Raw genomic sequence first — 15,379 nt, 5'->3', positions numbered from 1 at the left:
GTCTGTCTGTCTGTCTGTCTGTCTGTCTGTCTGTCTGTCTGTCTATCTATCTATCTATCTATCTATCTATCTATCTATCTATCTATCTATCTATCCTATCTATCTATCCATCCATGTATGTGTCTTCTAGCTCATCTATATCATATAGGTATATCTACATCTATATATATATATTTAAAGTTGTGAAAATGTTATTCATTACAACACTTGTGGTTCCACCTGTGTACAAAAATTATGTTTAAAAGCCACAGGGAGAGTAAATGAAATGCACGTGTCACTTTGCCAGATGACATGTGCCTTAGAATATTGACATCACAATGGTCCTTCAGCCTGACAACTACAGAATCCTGAGACTTCAGTAGTTTTCTAGCCACTGTAGTCACCAGTTTGGTGTCTAGAGGCAGGAAGGCAAACGAAAATTTCACATTGTTTGATAAGTTCTTCATCGCAGGCTTTACTAAAAAGGTATATATTTATATAATTTGATTCTCATGATAGACTTATGGTATCATGAAGTGTTCTGTCTTGATTATTCAAGATCATATGAAATAACTCAACTCAGCAGTGGTTTCTTGATAGGGTAATCATTGTAGCAATATTCAGTACCAATGTTCTACAGAAACAAAGTTATCACATGGAGAGGGCTATATTTTGTGCTACATAGGAGATAAATTTCTGTAAAGTTTTAAAAACTGTACAAGTTAGAAGTGAGGATTATTTTATGCTAAATCCAATTACTTCACCCCCAATGACTGTAGATTTTTATTTTAAGAAACTGGTAAATCTAACCCACAATCTAAGAATTCTCTGGTTTTTAAGAAATTGTTATTGTTTCCAACACACATTGTGCTCTTTGGAATCTAATGCTCAGAATTTAACACTGACTCAGATGAGACATGCACAACTTTGATGACATGGTCATTAACTTAAAATTTTGTTCATGAAGCTGAGGTAGTACTATTTTTTAAACATATTTTTACAATATTGCTTGATGTGTGTGATGGCAACTATTGTCTGTTCTCCTTTTGATTCATGTGAGTCTTAAGTCCTTTCTAAGTGAAAGCTATGACATTTCTGTACATATTCTTTGAAAGATGTAACATATATTATGGGATGAATTATAGTCACTTTGAGTAACTATATATTTTAAATATCCAAACTGAAAGAGCAGGGCACAATAAAGAAACCACCAAAACGGAAGCCACTCCCTTATTATAGGGAACAATTTTATTATGGATAAGAGAGAAAAATGTTCAGAGGCACATGGAAAATTTCAGAATATAGAAAACAGAAATAGGCTTGACCAAGTCTGGGAAAAGACAAGGAAGACTATCAGAAGAGAGAATGGAGATAGCTTGGTCACGGAAAAGGACTCACAAAGAGAGGAAGGGGTTCTAGCACATGTTAGGAGTTAGTATAATGAAGAAGGGGATGAGGATGTTGGAAAATGTCTGTAACCTAGATGTGGGATTTTAAATTTATACCAAGTATGATTACCCCCTTCAAGAATAAAGAAGGTCGAATGGAAATTTATATCCTAATATGAACAAGTCAATGGAGAGCATTATGTCCCTTCTGCCAGAGTCAGGGGAAATGTCTACCTTTGCTAGACAAGACCAATTTCACAAATTTTTTGATGAATGCTTGTATTGTTTTCATTTTTCCTGTTGTTGTTCTTGTTGGTTTTTTTTTTGTTCATAACTATAAGGAATCTTTGTTTCCTGTATCTTGAGCTGGACCAAGCCTGGCAATTCTGAGACTCTCCCAGAGACCTAACTGGTTTAAATCAAGATAACCTGATGATTTTCAGCACATCTACAATATTAGCTCACAAAGGTTTAGTTGTAGCATTTTCTCAGAGTATCATATCTGATATCTGACACAATATATATCTACATTAGGATTTATAAAAGTTTCAAAAAATCAGTTATAAAGTTGCAATGCAATAATTTTATTGGAGGGTATCACCACAAGTTTAGGAACTACATTAAAGTGTTGTAGCATTTAGAGTTTGAGAACCATTGCTCTATATCCTACCAACTACACTTCTTCAAACTATTCCCATGACACTTCTGAAAAGGGTCCCTCTTCTGGAAAGATCCTACTTCTTCAACATGTTCCCAGTAGTTCCCTTCATCCATGACATATTTTCTGTTACATTTTAAAGCTGTCTATAGCTCAACAGAATCATGCTTGGAAAACTTAGTCTGCATTTTAACACCGTTCACCCTTAGAAATACAGTATGAACATTGGTTTTTAACTTATCCACTGAGTACTTGTTCTCTAGGTGGAGCTCTGCATCAGGAGAATTGGTTTTTTTTCAATATGGATACGACTAAGGAGGAAGATGTAGGAGAAGAAAATCGAACCGTGGTTTGCCAAGGTGCTGCGGTTATCCAAAGAGGCTGGAAAAGAAAGAAACAATATCTGACCTTGTTCAATGACATTTTGGTGGTATCCAGTAAACTGTAAGTAAAGCATCATGCTTTCCTTACTATAAGAGGCTACTCAGTGGAAAGGCCTTAAGTTACAAAACTGTTTATGACTTCCTTTATTTTTGAGATTATAATTACTTCACATTCTCCTTCCTTTTCCTCTTCCATGTCCTTTCACATCCTTACATATACTCCTCCTTATTCTCTTTTGAAATCATGGCTTTCTGGTTTTTTTATTACTCATTCTTACACATTATTTCTATGTAAGCTAACATAAGATACACATATATAATAGATATGCATGGATACATTTATATGTACAGTTTCTAAGTACTTACATATAACCTAATCAGTCAGTATAGTATTGCTTGTATTTGTGTTTTCAGGAATGTGTATTTGGTATTAGATAAGCAATCTAATTGACAATCCTAGGGGAGATTTCTCTTACTCTCAAGTTTCCTTAGTGGCATATACTTCTTTGAGTAGGATTGATGTTTACTGGACTACTCCTATATATTTCTCAATTTGTTTTGACACATTCTTTGGGCACATTTAAAAAACTAATTAATTAAGGTACTACTCTGCTGTTTGAATCTGGTGAAAGATTAGCGACAAGCTACCAAGGAGACAGTTATGCAGGCATGTGCCCACATTTCTAGCATTTTTTAAAACTAACTTAGGAGTATTACAACTGGTAATGAGAGCCTTGTGAACTATATAGTGACACATTTCTCTAAATAAAATATTAAACTCCTGATAAGCAGGAGCCTTCTTGCTTGGTGTTTACAAATAGATTACAGAAGCAAGATTGTTGGTCGTAAGGGGCCACACATGTAAGCCTCCTGACCTCATAGCTTCCAGATTAGCATGAAGAGACAGGAAGCAGCTTCTATCTCTCCACTATCAAGGGAAACTGCTGGCACTAAGTCTTGCTTGGTGATTCTGCAGACACTAGAGAAAACTGTTGTGATTGAACGAAACTGTGTACTTGGTTATATTAGAAATTATGACCATAGAGATGTTTTCTGGGACCACATCATGTATAATCTCCACTACTTATGATCACAGCCTTCTAGAATATGTGATGCTGGTATTGATACTATCAAGTAAATATCTTAAGTGGTGTTCTCATAAGTACATAAATTTATCAGACAGACATCAATAAAATAGTCTATTCCATTTTTGGGGGGACAGGGGTTAAATTTTCTGATCATCAGTGAATCATTTTCCAGAAGATCCATTTCACAGATTGTGAGAAAAATAAAATATTCAGGTGAGAGTTCTTCTATACATTATAAATACACCAACTGGGTACGTTTTTCTGGCAACCCTGATCAGTCATGTAAGCTCCTTCACAGAAAATGGTAATTAGTGTCTGAGGCAGGCTGAAAATAAAAGAATGGACTGGGTGTCTGTCAATCTGTCCATCTTTCTTGTTTTTTGTACACAACTCCCTTTCCACAGTGGGAAATCTTCACATTTTATTTTAAAAGATAGTAATCAACTCATCGGAAATGTAAAAAGAAATAAACTGATCATTTGCCATATAAGTGTAGTTGATGGAAGGAAGTAAACTTAACTTTGTGTTGAGAATAAAGGAAACGGAAATGGTTGGTTTCTTAAAGGCAGTACATGTGGTCCCTTCTGTCGTGTTGCAATTGTAATTAAAACTGTTTTTAGATTCTCATTCACATTATGGAAAGAAGTTTATCAAGTTTATAAGGAGTGATTATTGTTATTTCCATTTTCAAGGAAGATTATCTCTTATCAGACATTGGAATTAGAGGTTTCAGGTTCAAGCATTTCTTGGGAATTTTGAGATATATATATATGTATATATATGTATATATGTTTAAATGGTGAATATAAAATGTAAATATAAACATCTCATTGTTGAGACATGTGTGTATGTATATCTTGAAGTACATGTTGCATGACGGCTTGTATTTTAACTATAGTATGTTACATTAGATTATATGAGGAATCTTTCTTTGTAGTGCAATTAGTCTTCCCATGTTTTGAATATTAAAGGTTTATATACAGGATTTTTGAACCATGATTTATTCTTGTGATATTCTGTCCCCTGAATTTGAGAGGGAGTCATTATCTTCAGTTATGTAGCCACATATTAGCTCACGAGTATCTGAAGGAAAGTTCAATACCTAGGTTTACACAGCAAATGCACCAGATAATATTAGGTCCATCATTAAAAAAATACAAAAAAAATCATGAGTGTGGGGAGGAGATCTGTCAGGAGATAGAATGGAAGGAAAAACTGACAAAAAAAATCATCAAATGCATTGTATTTTAATGTATAATTCTCGGAGAGCAAATTACTCAGAAAAAGAATGACAAAAGGAGAAAATTTATGCTTCAAAGATTATTGTTTCTTAAAAACACTTCTAATAATATCAGAATGCTTGATAGGAAGACATTATTCTAACTATTTGGCTAAATTATTGGAAAAAAGGATCGCCTTTTTGGTTACTTGTGTGATATGTACTTTGCGGGTTTTCTACAGGAGCTACTGGAATGAGGTTATTGACTATTTCAGTACAGGGAGATAGACAACAGAAAATTAATTTAGTCAAATAAATAAATTAATTAAGTCAAACAATATTTTTGTTCTTATTCTGGAAAGATTTTTTCATGTAATTAATTAAAAAAAATCTTGAAATAATTTCCTTTGTGTATTATGGGAAAAAAACAAAGCAATATAGTTACTCCTTAACTAAATCCAGGTAAGAAATATTGATACAGGTGGCTTTCTGTAAATGCCGCTGTGCTTAGATTTAGCAATGGATGTGTCGTTTTTTGCTCTGGGGCAGGAAGAACTTGGTTTTACCACAACACCAACTACAATGCAAATTAAACTAACAGATATTTGATTCTCTTTATAGAAATAAGAAATTTAAGATAAAACATGTCATTCCATTGGCTTACCTGTGGATTGGTGATGAAGTGGACGCATTCAGGTCAGACAACACTGCTGCTTCCAAGTCCATTTACCTATACTGGCCGATGGGACATGTTGTTGCCACCTTTCGGTAAGACCTAGAGTTCGGACCTGTGATCACAGGATGATAACTTCAGAGATTGTGGGTCAAATTAATGGAGTGTAATTCACTTCCCAGTGAATGAGTATACTCATTCTAATATTCTCCAATTAGAAAACAATAATCAGGCTATGGCTATTGGTGACCATTGAAGAGTGTGTATCTAGTAACTCCTTTCACCAAATGCTTTCATCATCCCAAAATGTTTGCAAAAATAGAATCAATCTTAGTCTGATTATGTACAGGATGCCAACTCAAATTTCCCCCTTCTATGATGATCCTAGATTTTTCTATACTCTTCATTATATCCATTTCCACATGTAGGTAGGTGCTTTATGGTTTTTTGTTTTGTTTTTGTTTTTTGTTTTGTTGTTTGTTTGGGTTTTTTTCTTCTCCTTATATTTTTATTTGTTCAGGTTAGAGATTGCAGTTTAATTTCTGCTTGTCCTTTCCTTAAGATCTACAAATTCTGCTCCCGTATTAGTCCAGAACCTATCATCGTCTCCCACCAGGAAAGAGAGCATTCTTCTTCAAAAGGAGGGAGGGCAAGGCCAGGCAGTTCCCCAGAAAGCAAGAGCGGATAACTCCCCACAAGGGAGAGGGCATGAGGACTAGCTTGATGGTTCTACTCCAAGGGAAACCCAGATAAACACTGGCAAATGCAGGACGCTGGGGTATTCTCAAGTTGTCCCCACTTCCTGTTTAGCATTCTAGGGTTTGGAAACCTGCAGGATATACAGAACCAGTACAGCACTGAACAGAATCTGATGGCAGCATGAAGAAGCCAAGAAAGGCGCTGCCTGGCAGTCCTCAGGCCTCCTTGACTCCGCACAACAGGTTCTGTGTCCAGGTGTGCCTCCATGATCACACAGGTTATGCAGAAGGTTGCTAAGCATCGAAAGGAGAGTCATTTAGGTCACTGGACTGCAGAACAAGGTTCCCAAGAACAATATGACTAAAATACAAGGACCTGTTTTGCTCAAGCAGGTCCTAAGAGGCGGACCCCAAGGCCTGCAAGCTGTCTTGGACACCAGTGCTATCTTTGCCATTACTGCCACTGTCACCTCCAGCCAGGTTCTCCTGCTGATAGGCCTCTTCGGAACCAGGAAGTGTGCTACCCTGATTCTCCTTGGAACCGAAAACCACATATCTGCCTTTCTTCAGCACCAGTTGCCTTCTCAGCTCATCTGCCATCTGTGAGAGATCTCGCTTCAGAGCATACGCATCTTCGCCATCTGCATAGTACTTGGGCTCCACCTCACTAACCTGCAAGTTCAGGGTGTTGGAACAGAGGTGCAAGGCTGCTCGGTTGCTCTTCCTGGCATGCAGGGAGACATACTTTGCACTGAAATTCTCTATCATGGCCTGGGAGGCCTGGTCCATTAGCTTCTTGGCCAGGCCAAAGCGTAGGTGGGAGCGTTTCACAGCCAATGAGGTGATGTGTCCATGAGGGACATTATCAGGATCCTCTTCCACTTTGGCCAGAACATAACCCACAATCTTCCCAACCTCATCCTCAGCAATGTAGGAGAGCTGGGCCACGAGAGACCATGATAGTAGTACTTCATCTGGTAGTTCTCGGGCAGGCAGAGCAGGTTGCAGTGTTGTATGTTTATCAGGTCATATGGTCGAGCCCAGCACTTGTTCATATTGGTGGCAGAAAAGTCTATCAGACTCGGGAGAATCAGAGAGGATGCCACAGAGCGCAAGCGACACCAGCACCATTTGCTTTAAGACACCTGGGTTATCCAAACGGAACTCATACAAGATGAGGAAGATCTCTCACTATCTTCCATTTCGTTTCGTCGATGCTGTACAGAACTTCATCTATCTTCATGCAAGTGGGGTCCTAGTCGTGTCCGAAGTGAATGACGACCACGCAGTCCTCCTCTGAATGGATTGCCTGGTCTACCTGCCAGCCATTGTGTAGATGCGGAAGCATGGACAACATCTTGAACGCGCTTGCGCAGCAGGACCTCGCGAGCTACCTATAACCTGTGTGAGCCCACAGGGCCGGACCAACAGGCCCTCCACCCAGCACAGCGCGCTTTATGTTTTGATCTGCGATGTTCAAGACTCCACGAGGTCCATGGGGCAGGACAGAGGTGCATTGTCTTCTTAGAAGAATATGGACAGGACAAGATCTTATTTATCCTAGACATTCTTCTTCCCAAAATGATCTGATTTTATCTGTGTCTTAAAAGTACACAGATCTATCGCTTCCCAGTAATATTGTGTAGTATAATTAAATTTGAAAAATACTTTATATACTCCCACGTTTTCTTAAACATTAGTATTTTAATTGAGTGATGAAAAGTTACTCATGCAATACTCAAGTATTTGAATGTCTCTGTAGCAGAATATCACTGGTTTTTATAGTCAATTAAAAAGGACTGGTGTCACAAGACCATCAGAGTCAGGTATAATTTTCTGAGTTCAGGAAAATTTCAAATTTGCATTCTAATCTTTCATGAGAAGGTGTGCTCATGGCATATTGATATTATATTGAGTGTAGTTGATGGAATCACAGAGATTCTGTAGCATGTGCCTTCTGCTCTAATCAAACATACACCAAAATTCAAGTTGTTTTCCACGTGAAAAGTTCATGCATACTCCATATTTGAGCTCTTCATTCTTCTATCCAAATTCTTAGTGTCATCACACAGTTGACTCAAATAACACAAACATAGTTTTATGAGCATTCTAGGCTCTGTGACTTTGCTCTTTACCTGGAAAAGCATTTGTCATAGACTCTGACAAAAGAGAAGATCACCTTTTGTTCTCTGAATGTTTTCTATTCCTCTAGTAAAATCTCAAAAGTTTGTTCTTTAATGCTTAGGGTTTCTCTCTTATCAAATATTATATTTAGGGATGGTAAAGTGTCACATAGCAGCACGACAGTACAAAAATTAGGTCATTTAGAGGTGGAATCATGTAGAGACTGACAAATATACCTATACCATAATTGATGACCACAGACGTAAGTTATTTTTATGCATAATAACCTTAATAATTTTACCATTTATCATGACTCTAATTTTTTTCAATTTCACAGTTCCATGGAACAGACCATTTGGTGGTATTTCTTTCTACAAAGGTATTTTACTTTTGTTAATATTTTAATTCCTTGGTGATATAGGAATGATATATATATACGTATATATATTATATATATATTTGATATTCTGTCTCGAAATCAGTTAATTAGATGGTCAATGGAAAATGCTTTGCATTCTCCTGTCCATTCCTTATTTTATTTAATTTGGTGGAAGTTCTGCATTTATTATTTCCTCTTTGTATTAGAGTAAACAGTACTCTCAAGTCTTATTTTAAATTCCACTAAGATATCACTCTGGCATGCACATTCCAACCATCTGCTGCTTCCTCCTTTGAGGTCAAGCAAATTTCTATCCTTCTGTTTGTTTCAGGCACATCATTTTGAGGACTGGCTATACTACTTAGGTCAATGTGTTATTACCTGACTATATCTGTTTCTGAAACATTTTTGAGTATTCACCAGTCGAATGGTGAATATTGCTGAACTTATTTCCTTATATTGAAAGCTAAGATGATCCTGAAAAAATATTAACAGCGATTAGCTTGAAATATGCTCCTAATTAATCTTGCTGTATTGTATATTTTTGTTGCATTTCACAGATCCATTCGTGAAGCCAAGAAACACAACAAAATGGGACTTCCCATGCAGATATTCACTGAGGACATTGCAGGCTGTGACACTGTATGTGAATACAAAACCAAAATAATATTCCATGTTCATGACTAGGAGAGAGACAGTTTGTAAAGTAATGGAAGATGGAGACATAAGAAGAGCATGGATGGGGAGAGCGGGACAGAGGGAGAGAGGGACAGAGGGACAGAGAGACCGAGGGAGAGAATTTAGACAGTATTGTGTGGAACTAATTAAATTATTTTACATTAAATTATATTACATTATATCTGTAGTCAATGCAGACATAGGACTCTCATATGTGATGTGTAGAGAGCAACATGAAACAAGACTGATTCACGTACTAGAGATCCAAAAGAGAAGAAATACTGTTTGTTATATCACTGAAAATTGAACCAAATATTTCCAACAGCATATATTTCCAAGTGAAGTATTATTACTACAATTAAACTGCCCCTTCCTGAGTCCTTATGGCTTATATATAGACTTGTGTGTTGTTTCCACTATTCCTTATTCATTTTAAAATATTTATGACTAGTAAACAATTTTTATTATATAATATTATCATAAAGCATAACATTTTCTCTCCATTCCTAAGTGTTCAATGATATATTAGCTCTTTATCTCCATTCTGTGCTCTTTCTCTAAGTCTCTTACTATGCATCCTTATACCTTCCTCTGAATACCAGCTACAAAGTCATGGCTTTCATCCTCATGTTTATGTAAATAATCTAGTCATAATCTAGTCATGAGGGTATCTTTGCACGTGACTTCTGTTCAGAAATTACCTTTATAAATTTAACAGAGGTGTGTGTGTGTGTGTGTGTGTGTGTGTGTGTGTGTGTGTGTGTGTGTTCATCTTTGTGTATGGTGTTTAGGATAAAACTCACAACCTCACAATACTATACAGTAGTTCTATCATTGAGATAAACATAAATATCTATTGAATAATTGTCTATTTTTCTCAGGCTCATATTATTGTCCACTTTCCTGTATTGGGTTTAGCGCAGATCAAAAATGTAACTACTATGTAACATGTAGAGCATTGAAGACATTTCCTGCTGTAAAGCAGAATAGACTGTGACTCAGGGATCACAACCTCTCTGCCTTTCATAAATGCTAATGGGTACAAAATGGACCTAGAGTTAGTGTTCTAACATGTCACTGTGGACACTGCACTAGACTTACAAAGGGGACTATAATGAAGATATTTTAGATCACCAAGCAATTTCTTACTCATACCAGGTCCACGTTACACAAAACAGTATTTAAATATAGTATAAAATAGATTTTGAGTCAGTGACATAAATCAGGGAACACTCATTAGCTTGGCTGAACCATATGTGTCCTCAGGACAGAGAAGAGCAGAAGAGCAGAACGTCCCACAGGGAAATGGTCTCTTGCCTCTGCTGTTTGACTTCAGCTGTGGCAAATGCTCAGCGTTGTACACTTTTGTGACTTAGATCCATTTGCTTTAACATGAACATTTTTACTAATTCTCTCCCACGACTCTAGTGCTTTAATATTTTATCCTACCACAATTATTAAAAACCTTTCGTGTAGTTCAGAAGATTGGTAATAGATAATTTTTAACTTTTATTCATGTTATATGTTTATTTCCTTTTTGTCTTTGAAGAGATATTATCAGATCATCAAAACATTCTTCTACCTTTCTTTTTTTTTTTTTTTTTTTTGGGGGTTCTTTTTTTCGGAGCTGGGGACCGAACCCAGGGCCTTGCGCTTCCTAGGCAAGCGCTCGCTTCTACCTTTCTTAAATATCTTCCCTTATTTTCTTTCTCCATATTCTCTAGTCAGTATTCAGAAATAATTCTTCATATGTATATTATATATATCAATTTCTTATTAGTTTTCTTTGATATTTTTGTTTCTACTTTAGCCTTTTCTTTAATAGTTTGAAAATTCTTTGAATCATCAATGTATTTCATTACACTTAAGATAAACCTGTAAAGTTTTTCTATGGATAAATTAGGAAAATGTTTTAATCCTATTTTTATATTAGGATTTTCCACCTAATTTTTGTTTTTTCTTTACTCTTAAGATTGAATGTAGATCCCTCAGACACTGCTTATATTTTAAAATAGGTAGATGCAGATGATTTTAGAATTATCTTTACTCGATAATTTCATGTAAGTATAGAAATGCCAAATCACCTGCACAATCACAAGATATCCCCAAACCTTTCCCTATATTCATGTTCTTTCCCTTTCTTGACTTTAATAATTACCAATGTATAAAATATCGACTTTTGGTCTTAGCATTGTATAGAAAACAACTGCACTGTCCTCATGAGTCAATGCTTATGCCATGGCTAGGGGACAGCATTTTACTACATGCCTCCATGATTTTAGTAATCTGTTTTAAAATTCATACCTTGCTAGTGATAGTATCACCTCACTGTTTCACATTTAGTCTATTAATATGTAATTTCAATATTTACAGTTATTATTTCTATCTGAAGATATAGGCAAATATATTTACATTAAATGTTTTATTTGTCTTTGAACAATTAAAACATTTTATTCCTCATAGAAGGAGCATGAGAACTATTCTAAGGTTGATCTTCTCTCTTAAGAATTGTTTACATTTCTGTGGTTCATCATGAGTCAAGAAATATTTTAGTACATATAATAAAACTACCAGTTCTATTTTAACTTTCATGCTTTAAAAATGTTATTTGTAGAAATATTTTATTTAAAAAGTCTCTTTGTCTTGAAATCTGTTTTACAAAGAAAATCACCATCAGAAAGAGATGTACACATCTTTGCAATCATTAATTAGACATTAATATGTTTCTAATGCTCTGAAAACAAAATATTTTTCAATAATGTGAAATAAAGTCTTAAAATTATACCAATGTTTTCAGATATTCATCAAAATATCAGAAGCTTTACTTTTCTTTAAATGTTCTATGCTTACGTGTTTGTGTGTGTCTGTCTCTGTGTGTGTGTGTGTGTGTGTTCCTATGAGTATGTGGTTTATGAATATATGTACATATTTCAATGTGCCATATTGGTGTAAGAAGGAAACTTGCAGGTGATTATTTCCTTCTGGGATGTATGATTTCTGAGCCCTGATCTATATTTTCACCCATAGGCGATTAATTTTACATTCTGAACAAAACCTTAAATTTGTTCCTTTCTTGTTACATTCCAACCACAAGATCAGAGCTGTTTTTTTTCATATTCTAAGATGCTTTTGCATAATTGTTAGCCTCTGCATAAAAAGATACAAAGTCAGTTAGTATAAGTTGTCCTTCTCATAAAATTCTACTACGCTGACATGTGACATTGGGGTCTTGGATGAATCATCAGAAGCACTCAAACATATGCACAAACACAGACACACACATACACACACACAGCCACACGCACATGCACACACAGACACTTACTCATATTATTTTCAAAGTAATACATTATGCATAGCAGTTGATTAATAAAAAGTAAAAATTAAAAAATAATGAATGAAACCTCTGTAAAAGAGATGGCTTGTGAAGTGGTTTTCTTAGGTTTGGGTTCAAGGTTGTTATGGATAGGGAAAGAGCACATGTGCTGTGTTTCTTATTTAAGGGACTGTTTCTTAGATACTTACAATCCTCATCAAAGATAATTGATAATAAAGATACTAACTTCATAAAAATATACTTATCTACTCACTGTCTGGTTATTTATTAGATTTCCAGTACATCAGTGGTTTCTTGTCCGATTACTATGCTTTGATTTCATGCTATATTCTTGCTGCTGTCTTCCTAGGTCTCTGGAGCAGATTCTAAATGTGAGAGGCAGTAGAGAGCTAAACAAGTACCTTGTTTTTTCCTGGGAGTGTTAAGAAATGGCGTCTTGTTTCTAAAATATTCATTTTGGATCCCTAGATCTATCACCATAAAAGAATTCAACACTCTATATCTGTATGCCATCTAAGTATTTACAAACCCTGATATGATAAGAGTGCTCACTAATTTTAATTTTTATAAAAATAATTGTGCTGCTTCCCAACCTCATTTTCCTAGAACTGTGCATATGAAGCACATGGGAGTAAGGCTGTAATAATGGAAGTCCAGTTGGAGAGGAAGCAAACGTCTCTGCTCTCTTTTTAAGTGTCCTCCCTGACTACGTTCTGCCATAATGAAAGAGAAATCAGGATGCTGAGCTCTAGCACCCATGGCTTCTCAGTCACCCTTTATCATACACAACCTGTTACAGTTATGTTTGATTTTTCAGTACCCAAGAACTAAATTCTAAAATAAATATGGTAGACTGAGTGTCTTCCAGACTTAGCCTATGGGAAGAAAATAAGTTATACATTAGAGGAGTTGTTACAGATTATAAATTGTAAATGAGTAGATCATATTAATTTTGTATTCATGAGCTTTCAGGTTATTTTATAGCATTTTTCTCTCTGCATTCTATAGCCTCTGTATGTAACAGCAACAAACTTTGATGTGGTAAATGACATAATCAGCAAGTTACTACCAATGATAAGAAAGCATGTAAGTTACTTTCAATCTATTTTGAGTTAAAATTGAATTTTGCTTTTGAGATTCACATATGTGGAAATGTGTAAATACAGATGAAATTTGATCATGATACATTTACAAATCATATTTTACAAATGCCTCTTTTTTAGTCAGAAGTTATTGAAGACATAATAATAGTCCTTTGAGTGACATTTTTTCTTGAATTTGTGTCTAGTTTTATGTGAAATGAAACTCATAGCCCAATGGTTTGAGCTGTATGTGTAGTTTCACTAGATAATACATATCCACTGTAATAAATTGTGATTAATTTGTCATATGCTCACACCTAATTTAAAGGATGCCAATGTTAGAGGGAATATTTTTCTTTCTTTCTTTTTCTTTTTTAAATTAGACTATACTGCCTATTTGGTATGTAATTCTGTAGTCTTTCCCATTTCTTCTTGTTTTTATTTCTCTTGTGTGGATGTGTAAGTGTACATGTTCTAGTGTATTTATTTTTAACTTTTAATAAATCTTTAATGAATGAGTCTACATTTCTATGTCTTTTCTGCATACATATCTGTGTATATATTGTCTTTCTATTTTTAAATGTGCATGTGTATCTCTTTGTAACTGTGTGTGTGTGTTTCTCTGTGTTTATGCATCCCTGTCTATCACTTTCTGTGAGTTTGTACAGTGAGAATCCACATGTCAGTCTGCCTCTCTGACTTTATGCCCCTCTACCTATGCCTCCCTCTCTCTCTCACTCTCTTTCTCTTTCTGTTTCATTACCACCTCTCCATGTATGTTGGGGTGTAAATGGGTATTTGGTGGTGTGTCTGCTTGAGTGCTTTTTGTCTGCTATTTTAACACTTAAAAACTCTATGTGACAATGTCATTGGTTTTAAATAGGAGTCTACAAGAAAATAAAATTAATAATAATTCCAGTTAGAGCCACTCCTAGAGGGTGCTCAATATTTCAACAGAATGTTCTATTTAGATGATTATTTCAAATGGATCCATAACACTGTGTGCAGTAGTTATGTTCTAGAACTTCTTTTCAGCATGAGGCCTATTTTCCAGGATAGACACATGTCCTTCATCTCCACAGACTTGACATCTCTCAATGAAAGCCAAAGTCTGTTTTCACTTCTAGGCACCCTCAAAGACTCTCTGTTTTTGACTCTTGTGTTCACTGTTGTCGAAGTTATCATATCATTTGAACGTTAACTTTGCTAAACTCATCATAGCCACCATGAGTATATGCCTCTGTGGACACTAGGTTCTGTGCTCATGTTAAGTCGAAATTCAATATACCACACACAGTCTGCACAGATGTAAGAAATTTCATAATACTATTTGTCTTGGTTAGTGGTAATGGCTGAATGCAACTTCTTATTTTATTGTGGATCAGTAGATCAAGGCTCCCTCCAAGAGGAAAGGCAAGTACCCAAAGATTTTCTCCTGAAATCAGTCCCGTTTACTCAAACCTGTGGTCAGAGGAAATATCATTAATACTGGTTTAAATAATTTCCCTGCTAGAGAGCTAGAAATGGTAAGTAAAGGAAATTGCAAGACTCTTCAAGACTCTGATGTCAGTTTATTTGTGATGGTTGGTTCTTTTTGCCTCCCAGAACATTGAAGATTACCAACTGTGGTTCTGTCCTGGCCCTGGGAAAGCTCCAAGAGTACTCCAAGGTAATAACAGGGAAATCTAAGGAG

General features: G+C 35.6%; 1 protein-coding gene and 2 pseudogenes across 2 annotated transcripts in view; 1 reads left to right on the top strand and 2 right to left on the bottom strand.

The window, feature by feature from the left end:
• The first annotated feature begins 349 nt into the window (after positions 1 to 349).
• Positions 350 to 15,379, top strand: part of Ralbp1l1 (ralA binding protein 1 like 1) — a 44,596-nt gene continuing 29,566 nt past the window's right edge. Inside the window, exons 1-7 of one of the 2 annotated variants that reach the window (XM_087578212.1) lie at positions 350 to 465; positions 2,289 to 2,469; positions 5,337 to 5,483; positions 8,548 to 8,589; positions 9,150 to 9,231; positions 13,613 to 13,690; positions 15,292 to 15,355. In XM_087578212.1, coding sequence (XP_087434338.1) covers positions 2,327 to 2,469; positions 5,337 to 5,483; positions 8,548 to 8,589; positions 9,150 to 9,231; positions 13,613 to 13,690; positions 15,292 to 15,355 — 556 coding nt within the window. In that variant the 5' untranslated portion in view covers positions 350 to 465; positions 2,289 to 2,326. Of the gene's footprint in view, positions 466 to 2,288; positions 2,470 to 5,336; positions 5,484 to 7,490; positions 7,598 to 8,547; positions 8,590 to 9,149; positions 9,232 to 13,612; positions 13,691 to 15,291; positions 15,356 to 15,379 lie in introns of those variants that run through there. The other variant, XM_087578213.1, reaches the window with a different exon arrangement.
• LOC148002153 (N-alpha-acetyltransferase 11-like) lies at positions 6,466 to 7,223 on the bottom strand (annotated as a pseudogene).
• Positions 7,158 to 7,466, bottom strand: LOC148002152 (thioredoxin-like protein 4A pseudogene; annotated as a pseudogene).

Source organism: Rattus norvegicus, chromosome 12 (assembly GCF_021556685.1).
Source record: "Rattus norvegicus strain SHRSP/BbbUtx chromosome 12, alternate assembly SHRSP_T2T, whole genome shotgun sequence".
Classification (NCBI taxonomy): domain Eukaryota; kingdom Metazoa; phylum Chordata; class Mammalia; order Rodentia; family Muridae; genus Rattus; species Rattus norvegicus.
Note: the sequence above shows the minus strand (reverse complement) of the source record. Positions and strands in the feature narration are given on the sequence as shown.